The sequence below is a fragment of the Mixophyes fleayi genome, chromosome 4 (assembly GCF_038048845.1).
Source record: "Mixophyes fleayi isolate aMixFle1 chromosome 4, aMixFle1.hap1, whole genome shotgun sequence".
Taxonomy (NCBI): Eukaryota; Metazoa; Chordata; class Amphibia; order Anura; family Limnodynastidae; genus Mixophyes; species Mixophyes fleayi.
The window spans coordinates 114,828,313-114,852,104 of record NC_134405.1 but is presented as its reverse complement, the minus strand read 5'-3'; the positions used below and the strand labels follow the sequence as shown (position 1 = coordinate 114,852,104).

General features: G+C 40.4%; 1 protein-coding gene across 1 annotated transcript in view; it reads left to right on the top strand.

Annotated features, from left to right (window-relative positions):
- The window catches only part of RFX7 (regulatory factor X7), a 98,079-nt gene that overhangs the window by 32,228 nt on the left and 42,059 nt on the right, over window positions 1-23,792 (top strand). Inside the window, exon 2 of the mRNA XM_075208041.1 lies at window positions 13,211-13,244. Within this exon, the coding sequence (XP_075064142.1) occupies window positions 13,211-13,244 (34 nt within the window). The remainder of the gene's footprint in view (window positions 1-13,210; window positions 13,245-23,792) is intronic.

The window sequence follows — 23,792 nt, the reverse complement described above, 5'->3', positions numbered from 1 at the left end:
AAACCAGGCGGGGCTCACTCATTGTATTAACTAGAATCCTGAACCACCCTTCTCCGGTTATGCTTAGATTCGTACCATGAGGACCAGATTTCATGATATTTGTGTTCTGCCCTTCTCAAAGTATAAGTGTATCGTATAAGTGTATCTCTCATGGTCCATACTATCATTTACCAAGGCCTTCCAGTTGTGGTAATCTGGTTTTACGTTTGCAATCCAGTTACGCGCTATGACAACTTTTGCTTAAGTTATTGATATGAAAACAAATTTATACAGAGGCACACTTAGGTTATCCTCTAGTGATATCCCGAATAGGCATAACTTAGGTTATCCTCTAGTGATATCCCGAATAGGCATAACTTAGGTTATCCTCTAGTGATATCCCGAATAGGCATAACTTAGGTTCCAGAGGAGGGATGCCGGGTACAACCCCAACAATACATTTCCATATTCTTTTCCAGAAGGTGTGGACCACCTGACAATCCCATAGCAAATGCCAGAAATCGCATCCTGGCAGACTGCACTTAGGGCAATTAGCGTTCCGAGTTCTATCCATTGTTGCCAAGGACATTGGAGTGTGATATACCCTGTGTAAAATATAAAAGTGAATTTGTTGGAAACGAACTGAAGAAGTGGCGAGTTTTATGCTTTTTATAATATGACACCACTCCTCATCAATTGTGCCAATATTTGATTCCCACTTCACTTTAAGAGGTCATTGGGTGCCTGCTTTTAAAGGATTTTCATGTCTGATTAGACTTTATATATACCAAAATACAATATCTCTTATATAAACTGTATTTTAAAAGTATTCCTTTAAAACAGGTGAAATATAATGAATGTACTAAAATACAATGCAGTTCCTTAAACTTTCTTACCCTAGCTAAGAGATACCTCTATCTTAAATGCTTACGTAATTATTCTCCAACTGTAATAATGTCTAGCAATGGTACATTCTAAACTCAACACATACCCACTAACTTAGCATGTTATACATCAGCATATGCATATTTAGCAATAAAATGCATCTAAGTGGTCTTATGAGGAAATTAATGACCAGCAAATGTTTCTCCACTTCTCTATCCCAGAAACAGTAGACTATGGTAGAAAAGACTCCAGAATAAAGTTGCTAGTGTCCGTTTTCCTTAGCTTTGTCAAACATAATTTTTTTAATGGTGACACTCTGGGGCAGCATGGTGGCTAAGTGGTTAGCACTTCTGTCTCACAGCGCTAGGATCATAAGTTCGATACCCGACCATGGTCTTATCTGTGTGGAGTTTGTATGTTCTCCCTGTGTTTGCATGGGTTTCCTCCGGGTGCTCCGTTTTCCTCCCACACTCCAAAGACATACTGGTAGGTTAATTGGCTGCTATCAAAATTAACCCTAGTCTCTCCCTCTCTGTCTGTCCCCCTCTCTGTGTGTGTGTGTGTGTGTGTGTGTGTGTGTGTGTGTGTGTTAGGAAATATAGACTGTAAGCTCCAATGGGGCAGGGACTGATATGAATGAGTTCTCTGTACAGTGCTGCGGAATTAGTGGCGCTATATAAATAGATGATGATGTGGTATGCCTCACTTTTCTAATAAGCACAATCTCTATTCTGTCTTTATCCCGGAGGAATATGACTTGAAGTAATATGATTTGTGTACACACTTTTTTCCTCATTACGTCCTATTACACAGACCCAGTCTTGCAGTGAGCCATCTCTCCCATGTACTTCATTGTAATGAATGTCACTGGGCTGAGGTAAATTCTGTTGTTTAGTGCAGATTTTCACAATATATCTCAGTCTCTGATCCCTGACTGTCTTTCCCTACTACTACCGCTGATAGTTTATCACATTCCTGCAAAGGGGTGTACACCTTATCCTCCCCACCAAGTCCCTATCTACCCAGTAATAAGATTCACAGTACACAGTCCCATCAAATAATAAATAAACAGGGGTTACTTATTCATTTAGATTCTGTTTTCTCCTCGCAGGAAATTTCAGCTGTTTCTCTCACAGGACAAGGTTGACAAGTCTGACAGGGCTCTCCCTCCTGTCAGAGCTGATTTAGAGTTTTAAAGTCATTCCTCTCACACATAGCTGTCACTTTTTTCTCGCTCCCTTGGTCTCTGTGATGTCAGTGTGTGCAGAGCTTTATCAATCCCTGACATTAGTGCACATGTGCAGGCCATCATGGCCACTGGCACTACAGATATTTGCACATAGAAGAAGGTACAGCCAATGTGGAAAAAAAAAGTTAACAATCGCTATTTAGTCCTTGCCAAGGCCAAATATTTGATAGATCTAGCCCAATGAGACAGCCCATAGCAGATTTTACTTTCATTATTAATCCAACAAAAAGTAAGCATGAAATACTTAAAGAAGCCATGAGTGCGAAGGCAGCCCTTACTACTTCCATACAATCATGGACAAAATTATTAGCACCTACAGTTTTTTGTAATAATCCCCCAAATGTATGTCTTTAGTTTACAGTGTAATTAACACACAAAGCAGAACCATTTCCAGAATGTTAACTTACTCCACACAGCAATTCTTAAACGGGCCAGGCAAAATTATTGCCACTTTTTTTTAAAAGTAGTTAGAAATAATTTGATTTCTAGCAGCTGATTCTTCTTCATTTTGGATCTGAACTCACCTGTGGTGTTTAGCAGCTGCATGCAATATAAAAATCATTAATTAAGCTTGGATAGAGAAAAGGACTCCTTCTCCTGTTTCATGTCATTGTGTGCATTGCAGTGAGCATGGAGGAAAAGAAAGAAAGACAGTCTGAGCATGTCATATAGAAGATTGTAGTCAAGCATATGCAATCTCAAAGCTAGAAATCATCTCCAGAGACCACGATATTCTTGTTTTCACCGTGTGTAATGTTATCGAAAAGTTTAAGGCCCTTGGCACTGTAGCCAACCACCCTGGAAAGAGATAACTTGATAGAAGATTGCATAGCTGGATTGTTTGACTGGTGGAGCACACACTCCATCAACTGCCAAACATAGTCAAGCTGACCTTCATGGACACACTGCGACCGTTTCCACTTGCACCATGTGTCGCCAACTCAATGAAGGGTGGGTGTGGGTTATATGGCAAGAGGGCCCCACTGCTGAGAGACATAAGAAAGCCCGACTAGAGTTTGCTAAAACACAACTGAATAAGCCAAATATCTTCTGTGAGAATGTCCTGTGGATAGATGAGATCATATTGAAGCTCTTTGGAGAAACACATCATCCCTATGTTTATAGAAAGCAAATTGAAAGAGCACCTTCCAAACAGTGAAACATGGAGGAGGGTCAAGAATATTTTGGGGTTGCTGTGCTGCATTAGGCATTGGGTGTCTAATGCGCCATTGTGGAGTGCAATGTTTCAACCCAGTTTCAGAAAGTTGGGTCTCCATTGAAGGTCTATGGTCTTCCAGCAGAACAATGACCGCAAGCACAATTCCAGTAGCACCCAAGAATGGTTCAAGACAAGACACTGGACAGAAGTGGTCAGCAAGGATTTCAGATCTATACCCCATAAAACATTTGAGGAGAGATCTGAACTTAGCAGTAGGGAGAAGGTACCCTTCAAATCTGGGAGAACTGGAGCAGTTTGCACAAGTTGAGTGGACCAGACTGTCTATAAAGAGGTGCAGGAAGCTCAGTAATGGACATAGGAAGCATTTGATTGCAGTTATATTGACCAGTGGCTGTGGTACCAAATAATAATTCTAGGGGTGTCCACACTTTAATCTAGGCCACTTCTTTCTTTTCATTTTCTGATGTTAAACGATATACAGTATTAAATTCAGAAGCAAAAAATAAAGGTTCTGCATATTAACAGAGAAATAATGGTGGAAACCAAATACTGTTGTTAATTTCACTTTGTTGTTTGAAAAAAGTGCAAGGGTTCCAATATTGTTGGCTACAACTAGAACAGTAATGACAGTAATTTCAGTGAACTTCTGCTAATAAAATGTACTTAATATTTTGATCATCGGGAAGTGCTATCACCTCTATATAAAAGCAGAAATTTTGGCAGTTTGATCAGGAGCATTAAGGTTTGTGTTAACACCATGCCAAGGGGAAAATACATCTGCAATGATCTCAGAGAAGCAGTTGCTGCTGCTCATCAGTTTGGAAAAGGTTATAAGGCCATTTCTAAACAATTTGACGTACTACTCATTCTACAATGAAAGTTTATTTACAAATGGAAAACATGAAAACTATTCCCAGTCTTCTCAGAAATGGATGTCCACTGCAAATTCACCCAGCAAGTTCAGACCATGTGATGCTCACAAAGAACCCAAAAGCTACATTCTGGGATCTACACGCATCTGTCAGTATAAATGTTAAAGTTCATTCATTCTTCTTTTAGAAAGACTGAACAAGAGCGGCTTTCATTGAAGGGTAGCCAAGAGAAAGACCCTTCTCTTAAAATACCAAAAAAAAACCCACCACAGTACAGCTTAGGTTTGCAAAGTTGCATCTTAATGAAACAGGAGACTTTTGACAGTCTTCTGGGAAGATGTCACCAAATATGGTGGTGAAGGGGGGGGGGGGGGGGGGTGATTCGGGGTTGTCTTACAACCAAAGACCTGGACACATTACAATCATTAAGTCCACCATGAGCTCATCTTGTTCTAGAGGAAAATGTGAGGCCATTTGTCTGGCAATTGAAGTTTGGCTAAAATTGTATTGTGCAGCAAAACAATTATCCACATCAACAAATCTACAACTAAGTGGCTGAAAAAAAGACAAAGGGGTAAATGTATTATGCTGCGATTTTTTTAAACTTGACGGAAATCAGCGACTTTGCAGCTAAAATTTAAAGCGGCGCTTGCTTGTAAAGGCAAACTTGCCTTTACAAGCCAGCGCTGCTTTAAATTTTAGCTGTAAACTTGCCGATTTCCGGCGAGTTGAAAAAAAACGGACTTTGATACATTTACCCCAAGATTTTGGAATGATCAGAATCTGAACCTAAACCTCATTGAGGTGCTGTGCATTAGCGAATAATCTAAATCATCAGTGAAATGAACAAGCACTTGTATGGATGAGTTGGCCAAAACTCCTGAAATATGTTGTGAGAGACAGATGAACTCGTACAGAAAATGTTCACTTCAAGTTACTACTTCATACATGACTTCTTCATATATGACCCTAAAACCTGTTATGGGTGATTAGCCACATGACAGATTTTTCACATTTTAGGACTTGGTAAGGAGTAAGTATCAGATGATTATGTCCTTGTATTTAAAAACAGATTTGATAGAGGGTGTTTTCCACATGCCTCTGTATATACTGTTTTACAATTCTATCCACTTTCTATTTCTGTATAATTTTTTAAGCTGTGTGGGTGGAATTTATTCTTCCTGTGCATATTTAATAATAAAAAATAAATATATATTCCTTAAATAAACCTGGAAGCCACCATATTGTTTGCTTTCCCAAAATGAAATTAATTATAATTCATAGTCCATAATGAAGTAATGCCACCCAGTGGCCAAATTATGAGAAGCACTGAGCATTGAAGTACTATATTAGTACTAGCATTTACCTAGTATTGGAGCTCATTTACTAAAATATTTAGGAGCAGTTTGCACTGAACCACATCAACTAACTTTTATTTGTCTGTTTTGCAAGATAGATAATAAGTAATTTTCTGGTTGTTACTGTCCTTACTGTGCTCAATTGTTATAATTTAGAAGTCATACATATGCATTTTATTCCTTTAAAAATATGTTTTTCCATGTAATGTCACTGTAATAGCGTACATGCTCACAGTGCCACACTAAGTGGTAAAAATCAGTGTTACAGGAAGGAGTAAATTACTGCAGTTATGGTTACTTGTCAGGTTATGTATATTGTTTCACTTTTTTTTTTTTTTTTTTTTTAAAAAGCCATAACTGGTTTTGTTTTGTTTAAAGAAAAAACATCTATTATCCCATCTAGGAATGTGATTCTTCATACATGTGTCTGGTAATTTCTAAAACAAAATAATGGTTATAAGTGTTTAGAACAGGCCTGTCCAACCTGCGGCCCTCCAGGTGTTGTGAAACTACAAGTCCCAGCATGTCCTTCCAGCTATCAACTGGTTGTCTACTGGCAAAGCATGCTGGGGCTTGTAGTTTCACAACACCTGGAGGGCCACAGGTTGGACAGGCCTGGTTTAGAAGATGCAGTTTTTTTTTTTCATTTATTTTTTTTGAAAGTTCGAGTCAAGTAAATAGAGAAGCGTTTTCGTACAGATATCCTCTGGACAACGTCTTATACTGTCGGCCTGGAGTAAGAGACAAAATTGGTGTTCTTGCCAATCAGAAAATGTTCAGTGTGCCGAAGTGTAAACCTACCAAAGTCCAAACGCCTTCATTTTACTTTAGAACTACCCGGGTCATTAAATGCATTTGTTCAGTTTTTCACTCCCAAAACAGTGTTTGATTTAGCCTTATTTATTAATCTGGACTGCAGGGGAGTTCCCCTTGACTGTCTTCCAACCACCTTTGCTGAGTGGCAAGATGCGGGGATCCCATAGCCTTTGGAAAGATGCAGTGTAAAGTGAACATGAAGTGAAGCTTGATTTTAGCTAAAAAGATTTATATATCGAAATGTAAGTTTTAGGTTTAATTTTCTTTTAAATTCAGCAACCATTATAATGTTTTCTGTAACAGCCCTTTTATTCAAGCCTGCTAATGACATGGGCTCTTAAATAGAGCTCTATTGTGTTTTGTAGGACTTTCTAGAGAATGCCCTGCATGTGTTTTGTACAGGTACTCTCTAGCGAGCAGGGCCCTCTCTGTTTCATTGTATAATACTGTATCATTTATTCATGATATATTCAGCTTGTGTCTGTGACTGTACTATTGTGCAAAATTTACTGGCACTATGTAAATAAAGGATAATCTTATATAATTTTTGTCTGTCTTCTTAGCTTATTTTTGTTAGAAGCGCATAGTGCCTTCATTTTGACAAAGCCAACATTCTGTTGATAAATAATCATCAATTATATTGAAAAGCATTCCCAGCCTAAAACACAGTTACTTTTGTTTACCATCCAACTAGGCAGTGAAATGCAATCTCGCCTTACTTTGCTTACATACTTCATCATGAATGTGGACTGCTCAGTGTAGCTTATAAATTGCACATGGTTATATCACAACAAAAATTCTGGCTTTTTTTTTTCTTTAGCAGTCCATATTTCTTTGCATTCAGTGATGGATAATAATATTCCTAATAATAATAATAATAATGTTGCAACTATTTTTTTTTCATCCCAATTGCACATGACCAAACGTCTTTTGACACCTAGTTGAATGTGTTATTGGCATCTATGGGTTATGTTGTGCAGTGGAGGAGGCTTTATGATCATGGGTTGTGGTGTAAACGGAGGAATAAAAAGTTACAATTTGAAAGTGAAAATGTTTAGCTTTGGTTTTGACCATGTATCTTTTGTCAGATCTTTATCAACTAATCCAGTGGTTCCCAAACTGTTACCGTGGCTCACTGGGGTGCAGTGGTGATCTTACAGGGGTGCAGTGGTGATCTTACAGGGGTGCCTCGGCCAGGGCTAGTGGTAAGCAAGATGGGGGGCTACTTGGTGTTTATTTTGGCTTAGGGGTGCCTTGAAAAAATTATGGAGACCCTAAGGGTGCCTTGAACTGAAAAAGTTTGGGATCCACTGAACTAATCCAATACATCGAAGGGCATATTTCCATAAGTATTTGAAATGTAAAACTAGATAAGCGTGATAGGATGGGGGGAGGCAAGCTATATATTTCTGATCATCAAGTAGTGCAAAGGGAATGGAGCGTTGATGTAGAGACCCTAAAACATATAGAGCTAAAGTAGCACCACAGGTGGAGAAAATAAAAAAATCAAATAATGTAAAAAAACATATCATCAGTCTTCTCTACTTTTTAGTCCTACTGCTTTCAGCAACCAGTGATATATCACCAAACCCAGATCCCCAAACACCTCTCATACACTTTCTTTTCAGCACACTGTACAAATCCTGTAAACCTCAAACATGTAAAAACCCTATTAAATGCGTCCTATAAAATACACACACTGTCTGTAACAAACTAACCTTTATCCTTCATCTTTCTTTCAAACAATTTCATATATTGGCAGTAACGGAAACATGGCTCACACACTGAGACAATGCCCTACCTACAGTATGAGGTAGGGTTGGCTCCTGTTTCCCTACTCTGCACATTCAAAGTTATCCAATGATCTTAACCTTTTTGCACTCCAATGCAACAAAGCTTCTTCATACTGGCAGAAATCTCCAATCGTAATTATTTTCAGCAACTTTTCACCTTTCTCTCTATAACTTCTACATTCACCTGTTCAGTTCTGGCACTCCCAAGTCTTCATCTCACCCTATCACCAGTCCTTAATCAACTTCAAAGACAAGATTGGCAAGATTAACTTTGGAATGGTATCCTCTTTCTTGAGCTACATACAACCTGCTCAATTCCTTTCCTTTAGCCTCTGGTTCATTCTTCATTTGATCACATAAATTAAAATAAAGTCTCTTTACTATTTACTACTCTTTTTCTTTAACTTGACACTATTCTCTCGCATATCTGTTGATCGCTGTCTCCTATTCTTACCCCATCTTTGGCTAACCTTTTTAATTTCTCTCTCCACTGTTCCCTGTCTGTCATTATTGAGACTAGGTCATACCATATGACCATGCCATACTGTATTCATTAATAACAGCAAATTTAGCTTATTTTAAATCTTGCAGACCAGCATTATTATTATTATTATCCTTTATTTGTTAGGCGCCACAAGATTTCCGCAGCGCCGTACACCATACAAACAGTAGACTATACAGGGTGAAACAGTTCAAAACAATAAACAAAAATACCAGTACTTCAGAAACTCCAGGTAGGTTAAAGCAATAAACACGGAGCAGAAGAACAGGTAGGGAAACAGGAGGGAAGAGCGCCCTGCTCATTTGAGCTTACATCCTAAGGGAGGGAAAACAGAACAGACACAAGGGGAGCCAGATGAGGCAAGGGAGTGAGCGAGTGGAGGAGGTGAAGGGGTTATACGGATGGTTGGTAGGCTTTAAGGAAGAGGTGGGTTTTCAGTGCGCGTTTGAAGGAGCACAGAGTAGGAGAGAGGCGGATGGAACAAGGTAGGTCATTCCAGTGAAGGAGGGCTGCATGGGAAAAGTCTTGGATTCTGGAGTGGGAAGAGGTTATAAGACTGGAGGAGAGGCGGCGATCAATGGCTGAGTGCAGGGAGCGAGCAGGAGTGTGAATGGAGAGGAGGTTAGAGATATAGGGGGCAGTAGAATGGGAGAGAGCCTTGTAAGTGGTGGTGAGGAGTTTGAAAAGGATTCTGTAGGGGAAGGGAAGCCAGTGTAATGCGAGACAGAGAGGGGAGGCAGATGAGGAGCGGCGTGAGAGGAAGATGAGTCTAGCGGCCGTGTTGAGTACAGAGCGGAGGGGGAGAGATGGGAGTGGGGGAGGCCGGTGAGGAGGAGGTTGCAGTAATCAAGGCGGGAGATGATGAGTGCGTGTATGATGGTCTTGGTGGCATCCTGAGAGAGAAAGGGACGGATGCGGGCAATGTTGCGTAGTTGGAAGCGACAGGCTTTGGCAAGTAAATGAATGTGGGGGGCGAAAGAGAGAGAGGAGTCGAGGGTGATTCCCAGGCAGCGGAGTTGGGTGACAGAGGAGATGGTGGTGTTGTTGACGACAATAGAGAGGTCGTGGTGGGAAGGGAGTCTGGACGGAGGAAAGACAATGAGTTCAGTTTTAGAGATATTGATTTTGAGAACGCGCGGACATCCAGGAGGAGATGGCGGTGAGGCAGTCAGATACACGAGAGAGGACGGCGGAAGAAAGATCAGGGGAAGAGATGTAGAGTTGAATGTCGTCAGCATACAGGTGATACTGAAGACCGAAGGAGGAGATGAGAGCACCAAGGGAGGAAGTGTAGAGCGAAAAGGGACACCAACAGGGAGAGGGTGGGGGGGGGGGAGGAAGAGCTGGATGTGGATACAGAGAAGGAGCGGTTAGCGAGGTAAGAGGTGGACCAGGTATGGACAGATCCGGAGAGGCTGAGAGAGAGAAGAGTTTGCAGCAGGAGGGGGTGGTCCACAGTGTCAAAGGCTGCGGAGAGGTCGAGGAGGATAAGAAGGGAGAAGTGACCTTTGGATTTGGCCGATAGAAGGTCATTAGTAACCTTGGCCAGGGCAGTTTCGGTGGAGTGGAGAGGACGGTAGCCGGATTGGAAGGGGTCAAGGAGGGAAAAGTCAGAGAGGTGACTGGCGAGGCGGCTGCAGACAATCCGTTCAAGTAATTTGGAGGCATAGGGGAGGAGTGAGATAGGGCGATAATTAGCGAGAGAGGTGGGGTCGAGATTGGGTTTTTTAAGGATAGGAGGGATAAAGGAGGAAGGGACTACACCGGAGGAGAGAGATAAGTTAAAGAGGTGTGCGAGGTAAGAGCAGACAGTGGGAGAAAGAGAGCGCAGGAGGTGGGGGGGATGGGATATTTGAGTATATTATTGATGAACATAGAATTTGAGCACAACAGTGTGCTTTCTTTAGAATTGCATAACTATAATTTCCCACCATATTCCAGGACTGCAGCATGCTCTCCTCAATCCACACTTAAGGTATTACCAGACTGTATTGTTCACCCCCCCCCCCCCACAATGGTTGTCTAGAGGTCATGTGGGGATGGCAGAGACTGCTGAGTTACTATAATTTATCTCTTCTGCTGTATTGACTAATGTACCAAGTTTCTAAAGTGTAGTCACTTCTACACCTTCATCATGTTCTTTACATATATCTGTGGTTAGCGTACAGCGTCATATACTATGTTTGCAAGTGCTTATACATATCGCTAGTGTTCCATCTATGCACCTTTTGATACAACCTTTTCAAATTGCGAAGCCTTTGTTGAAATATGTTCTCCTTTACTTTCAATATCTGATCTATTATCACATTACTGTAAATCTGTTATGTTTGATTTATTTTTATTCTTTTTCTCTCCATATTTTGACACTGGTGTTTAGTCAACATGTATTACAAATGATGCTCTGTATGACCTATATTTCTATAATGACACTAGTTGTTCTATAAGAAAGATGCTGTGTGCATATAAAGTTATGCCTGTCTGTTTTTTTCATGTGGGACACAAATACTTGATAACATTATTTTTACACTGACATTAAAATTTGATCTAGGGCATGCTCTACCCCAATTATAAATCTGTTTCACATTTTAAATTTACCTCCCCCTTCCAATACAACGTGGTTTTGCCAAGGTGAAAAGTTACACATGCCTTTGCTTTACTTTACTTTCAGAAATGTTTTATGAAAATGTAAATAACCCGATATGAGCATGACATTTCTATGCAAAGCTGTCTGTGCTGTATGTATCATTGTCTGTGTCTGTTTTTAGATGTTGCTGCAAGGGCTGATATGCCAGCGGGGGAGAACGCACGAATAGTTCCTTGTTTCTGGACCTTACCTAGAAATGTTAGCATCACATTTAATGCATTTTAATACCACAGCGCTTTTTTTCTGAAGCAGAATACACAAGCACAAATAAATAGAGAATAGGTTGCTATGTGATTAGCTCTTGTAGAGCTGGAGATCTTTGAATTGTCCACAGCATCCAGTTTAAATCATCCCCAGGCTATTTTTGCAGAAAAAGGAGGTCAGCAAGTCTGAAGGAAACCAGTCATATACCCAAGGCATAAACTAATGCGGAGAGCCAGATTTCCTTCTTCCTGTAGGTGCATCACAGGATCTCCAAATGTTTTTCTTTCTTAGTGTACTCTAAAGGTTTTCTTTAGTAATACCCCCTCCCCTGCACACACACTATCTCCCTCCTCCTGTTGTTGATTGAAATGTATTGTAATTATAATAGAGGTAACCAGAGGACATGCTGCTAGATGTCTTAATAATATGCTAATGAGGTGTCTCACACAGGAAGGTTTTGGGCATATTCACTTCTTTCGAGACAGATGTAGTGCTGACTGTTACCATCCTCCATTACTCATAACGTGAAGCATTTGTTCAAAACAACTATTGAAGTTAAAGCAATATTGTTGTATTTATAAGAGCTGAAAGTTCACACCGTTGTATTTATAAGAGCTGATTGTTCACACCGTTGTAGTTCCGTTGTAGAGCCAACCAGTTACCTCTCTTTTCCATCATTTTAGATTTTTGACATATCTGGATTATTAATATACTTGGAAACAAAAAACAACTACCTGCTACCATTGTCCTTTTCACACGAATTTGGCAGATTTTTTTTCAATTTTATTTTTTATTGTGACTACAGTGTGTTCTTTGTTATGTTGGATATATTATATGGAGAATAACATTTATTGAAGTTTGGTAGGACGGAGAACAACTGCTGTGCTTCTTATATGGAACGTCTGTGCTGTTTTGCAAGTATTGCAAGGGTGCAATCACCAGATCCCAACCTTGGGTTGTACACTTTTGGTCACCCTCTTTCCTTTTTTACCTGCTCTTCCATTTACTACATGAGTTGAGGGGCAGTTTAAAAATCAGTGAGAAGAGGGCTCCAAAAGATTGAGTAACTGGAGCTTTAACAGTCCTTTTCTATAAAGTATAAACAAGAGGACAGCACGGGGCTGGATTCCCTACCGAGATAGTCTGCAAAAAAAAAAAAAAAGGCGGACCATCCTCCCGCTCTTCCCACACCTGTTCAGTGGTGGCGCACTACAGGTCCCAGCTTGCCCAGACTGCTATTAATAGTTTGGGCACCCTGGTGCTTGTAGTATTTCAGGCAAGAGCATAACCACACTGTTAATGGCAGCCTGGGCATGCTGGGACATGTAGTGCACCAACACAAAATGGTGTCTGCGGTTTTGATGTGTTAACTGGTGTATGCAAGTAGCATTACAAACGTATTTGTATTAAAATAAATTTAATTTGTGCTGGCATCAAAGCCTGTGAGTTCATATAGTTGCAACAGTACCAAATCTATGCTTGACTGAGACCTCCAAAGTACATTAGGTTTAAATTAAAGAGTCAGACTTGACATGTTCTTACTGTCCATGGATGACTTGCTGCCGTATAAGTTTAATTTACAGTGTGGGTTTATACATTTCTCCCATTCATGTCAGTGCTAGAAAATTTTTCGATTGTACTGGCTCTTGTATTCCATGATTTGTGGTGAGATACACCCCGTTGACAGTTTCATGTTTTAATTAATCTTTATCTTTTTTTCTTTTTTAGTAAATCCATACAGTCAAAAGCGGATTGCATTTTGGTGAGTAAAATGTGTTTTGTTTTTTTTTTGTGGGTTTTTTTTTTAACACCGTAATTATCATTGATGAGACTACTCTAAATCTGAATGTCACAGTTATGAAAATTATTTTAACATCTTCATTAAATTTGGTTTCTGTAAAGGAAAAGTCACAAGAAGTTAAGTGAAATTTTTATGCAGTTTGGGTTGTGAAATATGTTTAAACACTTTCCACGTAAATTTGGAGATCTATCTGACCATTGGTGTAATGGACACACATTCAGCTTTATCACTGGCGATGTTGTCAGAGCTGCGTCTAGGGCCCCAAAATGAGAGTGTTGCCCTAGGATCATCCAATCTGATGTTCAGACATGCTGTCAATGTGACTGATGTCAGACTGTGTGCGTGATCACACTAACAGGCCTCCATGTGATCCAACCACTCGGTCTGAAAAAGTTGCATCTGTCTAAATGGGCCACTCACGTGATTTGCCAAATAGGAGATGGATCTTATAGCTTGTGAGTAGAGGCGGATCACCCTGACCAGCGTAATTGATCAGACATAGTAACAGTAAGCAAATTAATCTATGACTGCGACTACACTGGCTGACATTTTTAAACTGGGTACACATTACAGGTGTTTCACCTGATTATAGTGCCATTCGCAAGATAAACGACTCTTAGGTCTGATATCACATGAGTGTGTACGCTCCTACAATCATGTTTTAAAGTAACAAAGCACATTATATTGTTTCATTTGATTTTAGAACCGGACTAAATATCTCTATAAATGATGGAACGATGTTGTGCCAGTTCTGCAGTGTGTATGCACTCACATCCAGCAGTGTAGGCAGAGCTCCATAGATTTTACAGAGTAACAATCTTTTTAGCTGATAGTTATGACAGATGAAGAGCACAGATCTGAAGGAAAATCTTGAAAAAACGTGTGTAGTGTGTAGACATGAATCGGCATGCTGATCGGGAGTTCCACTTTCTGTAGTGTGCACCCAGCTTTACTTAGGAGTGTGATGCATCTCTATTTTGCATCATTTTGGCAGTATAGGAACCAGAAAAAGCCTATTATCACTATGGAATGCTGTGTAAATCGATGTTTGGAGTGGTGGTGCATTGTAGTGTTGTAAGGGAGGAAGATGAGTAGGGTTGTGTAGATGGGTGGTGTTGGCTGCTGGGAGGCACAAGAGTAAATGAGAGTTGTAGAGAAGTGTGTATAAATTAATTTTACTGGTATCATTTTAGTGGATTGAGATTAACGAAAAGACAAGGTATAAGACAATTTAAGTAGAATGTAATAGGTTCCTAATCCCTTTTCCTATCACTATTTAATCATTTACCGTTATTGCTACTTGGATCATCTGTTTCCATATAACTACGTGGTTTCGTCTAATGAACACATCCAGTAATGGATGTGTTCACTAATCCGGGGGGCATTCTGAACAACTGATATATTAATTCTGCGGAACAGCTACTAGTATATCTGCTACTAGTGCACTGTTATGAATGAAACACAATACCATATTACCATATTCTAATTTGACCACATTTATATGACTTCAGCTATATATTTAGCTAGCAGTATCAATGTGTAGTTAATAAATTTGATACAGATTTATATTGTACCCAATGGATTTTATAGTGCATCTAATTGATTGTATTTTTATGTTTGCGAATTTGACACACACACACACACACACACACACACACACACACACACACACACACACACACATATATATATTTTATTTTATTTATTTTTTATCCTTGTGTTACTGATTTTTAATTTTAAAGGAAGGTTTGAATATTTTATTTGATGCCTAGTAAGTTGTCCTATTTTATGCACACATTCACTGATTCCCAGTTTATTCTTCATAATTGATATGAATATGCGGATAGCAAATCTATTTATGCATTGTGGATTATAAATGGATCCGGTAAATTGGGAAATATCAGATATATATACAATACGGTGCAAAAGTTTTAGGCAGGTGTGGGAAAAATGCTGAAAAATGAGTGCTTTCAAAATTGGAAGTGTTAATAGTTTATTTTTATCAATTAACAAAATGCAAATTGAATGAACAGAAGAGAAATCTAAATCAATATTTGGTGTGACCACCCTTTTTGCCTTCAAAACAGCATCAATGCATCAATTGTTCTAGGTACACTTGCACACAGTTTTTGAAGGAATTCTGCAGGGAGGTTGTTTCATACATCTTGGAGAAACAGATCTTCTGTGGATGTAGTCTTGCTCAAATCCTTCTGCCTCTTTATGTAATCCCATACAGACTCGATGTTGAGATCAGGGCTCTGTGGGGGCCATATAATCACTTCCAGGACTCCTTGTTCTTTTTTACTCTGAAGTTAGTTCTTATTAGAGATGGGCGGGTCCGGTTCCCTCGAGAACCGAACTCACCCGAACTTTGGGTATCAGAGTACCGAGCTGAGTAGCTCGCTACTCTCCCGCCCGCTGCGAATCCAAATCGAGGCCGAATGTCATCGTGACGTCGTTTGATCTCGTTGCTCGGTTCTCGCGATACTTCAAGATTATAAATACACGCCTCCACAGCAATCCATCGCCATTTGACAGAGGGAGAGAGCAGGGTGTAGTCCCAGGCTAATTAGAGCAGGGACAGAGAATACAATATTCTTATTCCAATTACTGTAACAAAAATCGCTAGAGAGGAGGATAGAGGTTTATTTAATTTTTTTTAATATTTGGCCCCCCCCAGTTCTTTTGGGGTGTCCCCCATAATTGTGCATAAATATTTCTGGCTGTCAAAAGTCATATCTGTCAGCAGTATCTACCAAATAATTTTTAGCACTACAAGTGCTATGCGCTCAGAATTTATTCAAAGCAGTCCACATATGATCAGAATGAGCAACCAGGTTCTGTCACCAGTCCTGATGTTAGTGTTCCCAGTACGTCGTCTAGGCAAGGCGATGTCAAACTACACAGTGTTTCGAAATCGGTCCAAAAAACAAAAACCCAAAAAAAATTTACTGTGTTGAAACGAAAACGAAGTGTTACTGAGCAAAAGTTAAGTGCCGATAAAAAAAAAAAATTGCCAACATGCCATTCTACACACGCAGTGGCAAAGAGAGAATGAGGCCTTCACCTTTGCCGATTAGTGGCAGATCCCAAAAAGTTACCGAGCCTACAATTGGTGCACAACTAATGTTACGCGTCAAAGCCGAGCTGCAAGATAACAGTAAGGCATTAGAGGATAATGTTTGCTCTGAATTAGAAATGACACCAATCCCTGTGGAGAGTCCATCCAACAGTGGGATGTCTAATCGTGAGCATTCTGCTGATGTGTGCCTTAATAGCCCGAGTGTAGCCGATGATACACAAATTGAGGATGCCACTTTGGAATTAGAAGAGGATGAGGGGGAGATTTATGTAGGCGACGAGGGCGCTAAAGAGGATGTTGATGAGGTTGTTTGTGTAAGTCCTGCAGCAGTTCTGGCACGTGACAAGAAAAAGGCCATTGTCATGCCTGGGCATAAAACAAAAAAATCCACTTCTTATATGTGGAATTATTTCTACCCAAATCCAGACAACAATTGTATAGCCATTTGTAGTGTATGTCAAGCCACAGTCAGTCGAGGGAGGGACCTTAACTATCTTGAAACCTCATCTGTTACGCCATTTAGCGAGAGTTCATGGCAAAGTGTTGGGAAAAGCTGAAAGTTCTTCCCAAAAAATTACAAGCACTCCATCATCAGCTAAGACCCTCCGCTCAACGACATACCAACAGCTACAAAATACACCCACCACACCATCCTCATCAATATCCTCAGTAGCGCTCGGAGTTAGCCTGGCATCCCACTTATTAAGGCTGGATGACTCCTGCACTATTATTGATTCCTCTGAAGAAAGCGTTAGTCCCACTGCTGCTGCTGTTGCTGCTGCTGCTGGTGAATCGTCATCCCAGAGGCAGGTCAAGAAAATGAGCAGTCCTACATTTCAGCAATTAACTGTGAAACAATCATTTGCGAGGGGAAGCAAATATGACAGCAGTCACCCAGTCGCCAAGCGAATCACAGATGCCATGGCTGCAATGTTAGTGTTAGATCTGCGTCCAGTCTCCACAATAAACGCAGCTGGTTATTCACAGTTAATTGAGGTTTTGTGTCCGCGTTACAGAATTCCATTGCAACACCATTTCTCCCGTAAAGCAAATCCACAACTATACCAAAAAGTGTGTAAAAATGTAGAGATTGCGCTGAAAAATGCCATTCTGCCCACTGTCCACTTAACCACAGATATGTGGACAAGTGGCAGTGGCCAAACCAAAGACTATATGACTGTGACAGCCCACTGGGTTGGTCATTCACCTTCACCAGCAGGAACAGCAGCAGCATGTACACCACTACGTAACATTTGTCACAGGCAGGCCACTCTTTGTATCACCGGCTTCACTAACAGGCATACAGCTGACAATTTGTTACGCAAACTAAGAGATGTGATTGATGCATGGCTTATACCACTTGGACTCTCCCCAGGATATGTCATTTCTGATAACGCCAACAATATAGTGCGAGCATTACAGCTGGGTGATTTCCATCGCATTCCCTGTTTTGCTCACACCATCAACTTGGTGGTGCAGAGCTTCTTACGAAATAACCGTGAGGTGCAGGAGATGCTTTCGGTGGCCCGTAAAATTTCAGGCCATTTCAGGCATTCAGCCACAGCATGTAGGAGATTACAGCAGCTCCAAGAGCAGTTTAACTTGCCCTGCCACCAACTTAAGCAAGAGGTGGTAACTAGGTGGAATTCAACCCTGTACATGCTTCAGAGGATGGAGGAACAGCGCAAAGCCATCCAAGCATATTGCACAAGCCATGACATTGGAAAAGAAGGGGGGATGTATTTCACTCTTGCACAGTGGGGAATCCTTTCAGTGCTGTGCAAGGTGCTGAAACCATTTGAAGTTGTGACGTGTGAGGTGAGTGCAGACTCTGCTAGTCTGAGCCAAGTCATTCCTTTAATTAGACTATTGGAAAAGCAGCTTGAGAAAATGAAGGAGGAGCTGAAAGCAAGCAATTCAGCAAAGTATGTTGGCCTTGTCGATCAAGTACTTAATTCGCTTCACAATGATCCTCGAGTTAAGATCTTGAACTCGGATCAGTACGTTTTGGCCACTGTGCTTGATCCAAGGTTTAAGACCTACATTGAGTCTTTACTTGTAAATGAGCAAGATGTGAACTTCTGCAAATAGCTATTGCTCAGCAAGTTGGCCGCTAAACTGGGCCTCGGCTTGACGACGTGTCCTCCTTCACTTTCTCAAGCTGCTGCTGCTCGTAAAAAATAAAATTTCCCAAAAAGAAGCAGGGAAGACGCAGGGAGCAGACCAGAACAATTTAACATATGGGCTGGTTTGAAGGATTTTTCAAAAAAATGTCACTTTGCCCATAACTCCATCCAATACGAGTAAACATGCAAAGGATGGTGGAGGATTACTTTCAAGAGGTAGTTGATATGGAAATGTCAGACAGTCCCTTTCCTTACTGGGAAGAAAACCAGGCCATTTGGAAACCCATGTACAAACTTGCTTTGCAATACTTAAGCTGCCCACCCTCCAGTGTGTACTCTGAACGAGTGTTCAGCACAGCAGGGAACTTAGTCAGTGATCGCCGTAGAAGGTTACTTCCCAAAAATGTGGAGAAAATGATGTTTATAAAAATGAACTACATCTTCCACGAGGAAGGCCTTCACCATCCAAGCACTGACTGTTCTCTAATGGCGGATTCAAGCGGCGATGAATTGATAGTTTGTGATAACGTACACACTGATGAGGGTGAGGATGAAGCTGAAGATGATGATGATAACATCTTTTTAAAACATTCTATGTAAGTGTAGGGTGCAATCTACCCCCAAAGAGGAAAGGGACTTGTGGCATTTCCATATCACGTACCGTCTTGAAAGGCTGCTGTTTGGGCAATTTCTCCTTAAGGGTAGGGTGTCATAGACAGAGTGACCCCAAACTGGCTTTGTCCATTTCTCTTAATATTGTACAGTGTATAACGGCTGAATTTTTTGGTTTTTTAAACAAGTGGACGGGGCCTATAGAGACAGAAACCAAACTGGCTTTGTCCATTTCTCTTAATATTGTACAGTCTATAACGGCTGAATTTTTTTGTATTTTCGACAAGTGGAGGGGGGCCTAGAGAGCCAGAAAGCAAACTGCCTTTTTCCATTTCTTTACATATTTAACTATAAGTGTAGGGTGTAATATACATCCAAAGACGATGGCTGCATTGCCAATATGCATAGATGGAGAGGAAGACCATCTGTTTTGTGTGTAGAATAAATGAAGGCCTACCTCCCAGGAATTAAACTGTTTTTTGGATGATTTATTACCTCTACAATTAGATTACTTATCTATGAAACAGTTGGAGCACTAAATTGGGTTACTTTAGGCCCAAAAACATTGATTTTCCAACAAAATAGCAAAACAAAACCAAAACACGCAATGGCGGTTTTCCAAAACCAAAACACAGCGGTAATCCAGATCCAAAACCGAATCCAAAACCAAAACACGGGGGTCAGTGACCATCTCTAGTTCTTATTGACATTGACTGTATGTTTGGGGTGGTTGTCCTGCTGTAGAATACATTTGGAGCCAATCAGACGCCATGCTTCACTGTTGCCGGCAGCCACTAATTATTGTACTTATTTCACTTTTTGGAGTGTTGGGAGGAAACTGGAGCACCCCCACACAAACACAAGGAGAACATATAAACTCCACACAGATAAGGCCTTGGTCAGGAATTGAACTCATGATAGTAGGTTAATTGGCTGCTATCAAAAATTGACCCTAGTCTCTCTCTCTCTCTGTGTGTGTGTGTGTGTGTATGTTAGGGAATTTAGACTGTAAGGGTCTGATGTCAATGAGTTCTCTGTACAGCGCTGCGGAATCAATGGCGCTATATAAATAAGTAGTGATGATGACCCTAGTACTATGAGGCAGAAGTGTTAATCACTAAGCCAGCATGTTACCAGTCTCAGAATATTGATGTCAGCAGTTGCCCTGCTGTAAATAAGTAGTTAAGAGATTATGCGACATTGGACGCAAAACAGAACTAAATTGCCCTTTTTTTAAAAAAAGGTGACAAACGCCTGTAAGACATATTTCCGCCAGTATTCGGAACCATATGCATCTCCATCTGCATCCGTCCCTTCATCAGCAGCGTATGCATCTAGTTTATGATAAATCATGCATGAATCTGCATGAACTACATTTGTGTGAACATGCTTTTACTGTACTCTCCCTGCATTCGCACTCCCCTTCCCTCCCCCGTTCTGCCTTTCTAGGCATATCTGGGCCTAAGTACCAGAATCACACAAGTCTGCAAAAGAGCATATTTGTGTGCTCACTTTCAGGGCATGCACATTTCATGCAAGAAACACTAAGCAAATAAGAGTATGTCCCACTCTTTATCAGCTCCTTAGTCTTTAAAGTGTAATCAATGAGAAATTTGTTTAACATTTAATGCTGCAGCAGGACCTATAAATTAAAAAAATTAATAAAATATCTTGTATCGAGTGTGGATAAAATAATGCATACTTGCCAACTTTGTGGTATTGTCCTCCAGGAGAGGGTGTGTGGTGGAAGGACGGAAGAGGGCGAAATGCAGCGAATGATGCCGTTTTGGCCCCACCCCCACGACAAACATTTTGTCTCGGACGGAGCGAACATGACACGATTCACTGAACATTGCGTCATTAAGGCTCCCGATGGGCAGAATGTGGGGATGTTGCCTGTTCTCCTGGTAGATGTACCAGGAATGCAGGAGTCTCCCGGAATGTGGGCAAGTGTGAAATAGGTCAATATTGGCAGAATTATAGTGTATTATAATATATACTGACATATTAGGGACAAGCACAGAGCGGCTGAATCACAGAAGGCATAGTTAGGTTTTTCCATCTGCCCTAGTCTGCATCCGAACAAACCCATTAATATGTTTATCTGGATCAGCAATATTTTAGGTGTAAAGTGTCCTAGTTGCCTGCAAAATTGCAGCATTCATGTTATAAGTGAAATTGCACTAACTTGAGGAAGGCAACTAAAGTAAATGAGTGACTAGATTGCTGTCTGATTGAGAGACCATAGAGTAGAGTTGTTCATGTGACTAGGATAAAGCATGAAGAGAGCCATAGAGAGCCCTGAAACAAAACACAGCTCTGTATAATAAGATAAAAGCAAATACATAAGCAGCATAAAGAGCTAGCTTTAACACTATATAACTCCTTTTTGCTTTTTATGTTTGTCACTGAGAGTTTATTCATCTGTGCAATCAGTATATCATTAGAGGGTCTCCAAATAGTATTCGGAAAGCTTCAATATACTGCTCTGCCCCTTACAGGGACAGAATTGAATTTATAGGTTACTTTTAGAATATTTGTGATTTGCACAAATGTTGGATGGACTCTTTGTAATGGTTCTTCTTGCTTTTTCGTAAGGGCCTATTCTTGTAAAGAGCAATGCATAGCCAGCACAATGTTCATAGGCCTCTTCTAAACATGTAGCTTTGAAAGTTTTTTTTATTATTCATATAAATAGTAAATTTGCAGTCTGTCTTTTTATTTTTTAAAAAAACAAAGAACCTTTTTATCTTCATTGCCAAGGGCAGATTTGGTAAAGCTGCTAAGCTGCTTGCCATTAGACCATTGATTCTTAACCAGGAGTGCGAGACCACATTTCTGGGGGTGTGAGTCATAATGCTTGATTTGTAATGGAAAATAATTTTTAATACATGCATTCAAGTGGGAGTTTTAAAAAAAATAAAAAAAAAAAAAGGGTTTGGAACATTTCTTGGATGCTCAGTTAGTATAATTTCCAGAGTTCTGGCAAAGCCAGCATTGTAAATACTGATGATGATGTTTGCTATCACCTACTTTTGTGAAATAGGATTTTCATCACTTCTGCATGTAAAGCAACGACCAGAAACTGTCTAAATGTGGGTCAAAACGTGTGTAGTTATTTCTAGAAAAAAAATTAATAAAAGATCCCCCTTTCACGGATATTTTTATTACTAATCAACAGCAAAAGTGTTTTGCAATAAATTTATGTTTTACTGATATAAAAATTTGAACATAATTTTGAAGGGGTGTAAGGAAACCTATTTTGGGAATCAAAGGTGTGCTGATGCCAAAAAGGTTAAGAACCGCAGCATTCGGCTGTTATGCAAAACACAAAGTTCTTCAGGTCATTAGTTTAGCTGGAAACCCAAGTGCATGATCAAACACTCCTTGCTCGGAGTTTAGCATAAAATGTGTATAATGTTTTCAGATTAACCCCATGCTATCTAAGTTTAATGTTTCTATAAGAAATGTTATATTTCATGGAAAGTCATTGGAATAAGCTTTAAATGCTGATCTCTCATTGTTTATAAGGCAAATTTAAGTGTAAACCAAGGCAAATATATTATTTTTAATTTAGCTACAGTAGGCTGGCAGGCACGCACACTGCAATACTGGCAAAATTTAGTGCTTTTATCTCACAATCTGCTAAGCTTTTCTGTGTGCATGGCCTCAAATTATTAGATTTGTTTCAGTAGCTCTGAAAATCTGTACTGCTGATGACCAAAGGTGCGGGAGGTCATTGGCCAACCTGGATGCCCTGGGTAATACTGCTAAACAATCGGATCTGTTTAATCTTTGCTAAATTGGACACAGATGTGGTTTAATTGATCTGTCAGATTGATTACATATATGGGAAGCATTTTAACATACACGTAATAAATTGTAAGCATTGGAATGGCTAGGTCTGCTTCAGTTTGGCTAACAATACTTTTAGTGTTGATATAGAGCATGTCTAATAATATAGTACATTACTTTTCTCTATAAATGCTTTAATTCTCCTTATATTGTTTTCCTTTGAAGCAGTGGTTCCCAAACCTCTGCAGTTCGCGGCACTCTTAGAGTCTCCATATTTTTTTCAAGGCACCCTTCCAAAATAATTACAGAGTAGTGCCGTTATATAAGTAGTTGGGTCAAAAAAAACGTAATGAGTATTTAGGTCAAGACAGAAATACTTATTTAGTTGTATGCAAAAATAATACACATAAATCCAAGGGAAAATGATATTTTTATATATTTTTTTTAATTTCTATTTCTGTCCAGGAATAATTTACAGCTCACTCTGTGTCCTCTCTGCATCTCCACACACACACTCTGTGCCCTCTCTGCATCTCCATGCACACACACTCTGTGCCCTCTCTGCATCTCCATGCACACACACTCTGTGCCCTCTCTGCATCTCCATGCACACACACTCTGTGCCCTCTCTGCATCTCCACGCACACTCTGTGCCCTCTCTGCATCTCCACGCACACTCTGTGCCCTCTCTGCATCTCCACGCACACTCTGTGCCCTCTCTGCATCTCCACACACACTCCCTCCCCCCTCTGCATCCCGGGGCCAGGAAGAGAAACAAAAAAAAAATAACTTACCAATCCGGCGGCACCCGGGACCCAGCATCCTCCTCTCTCCTGCCGCTTCTCACTGAATGTCGGGCGTGACAAGCAGCTTTGAAGTACAGTGACCGCAGCT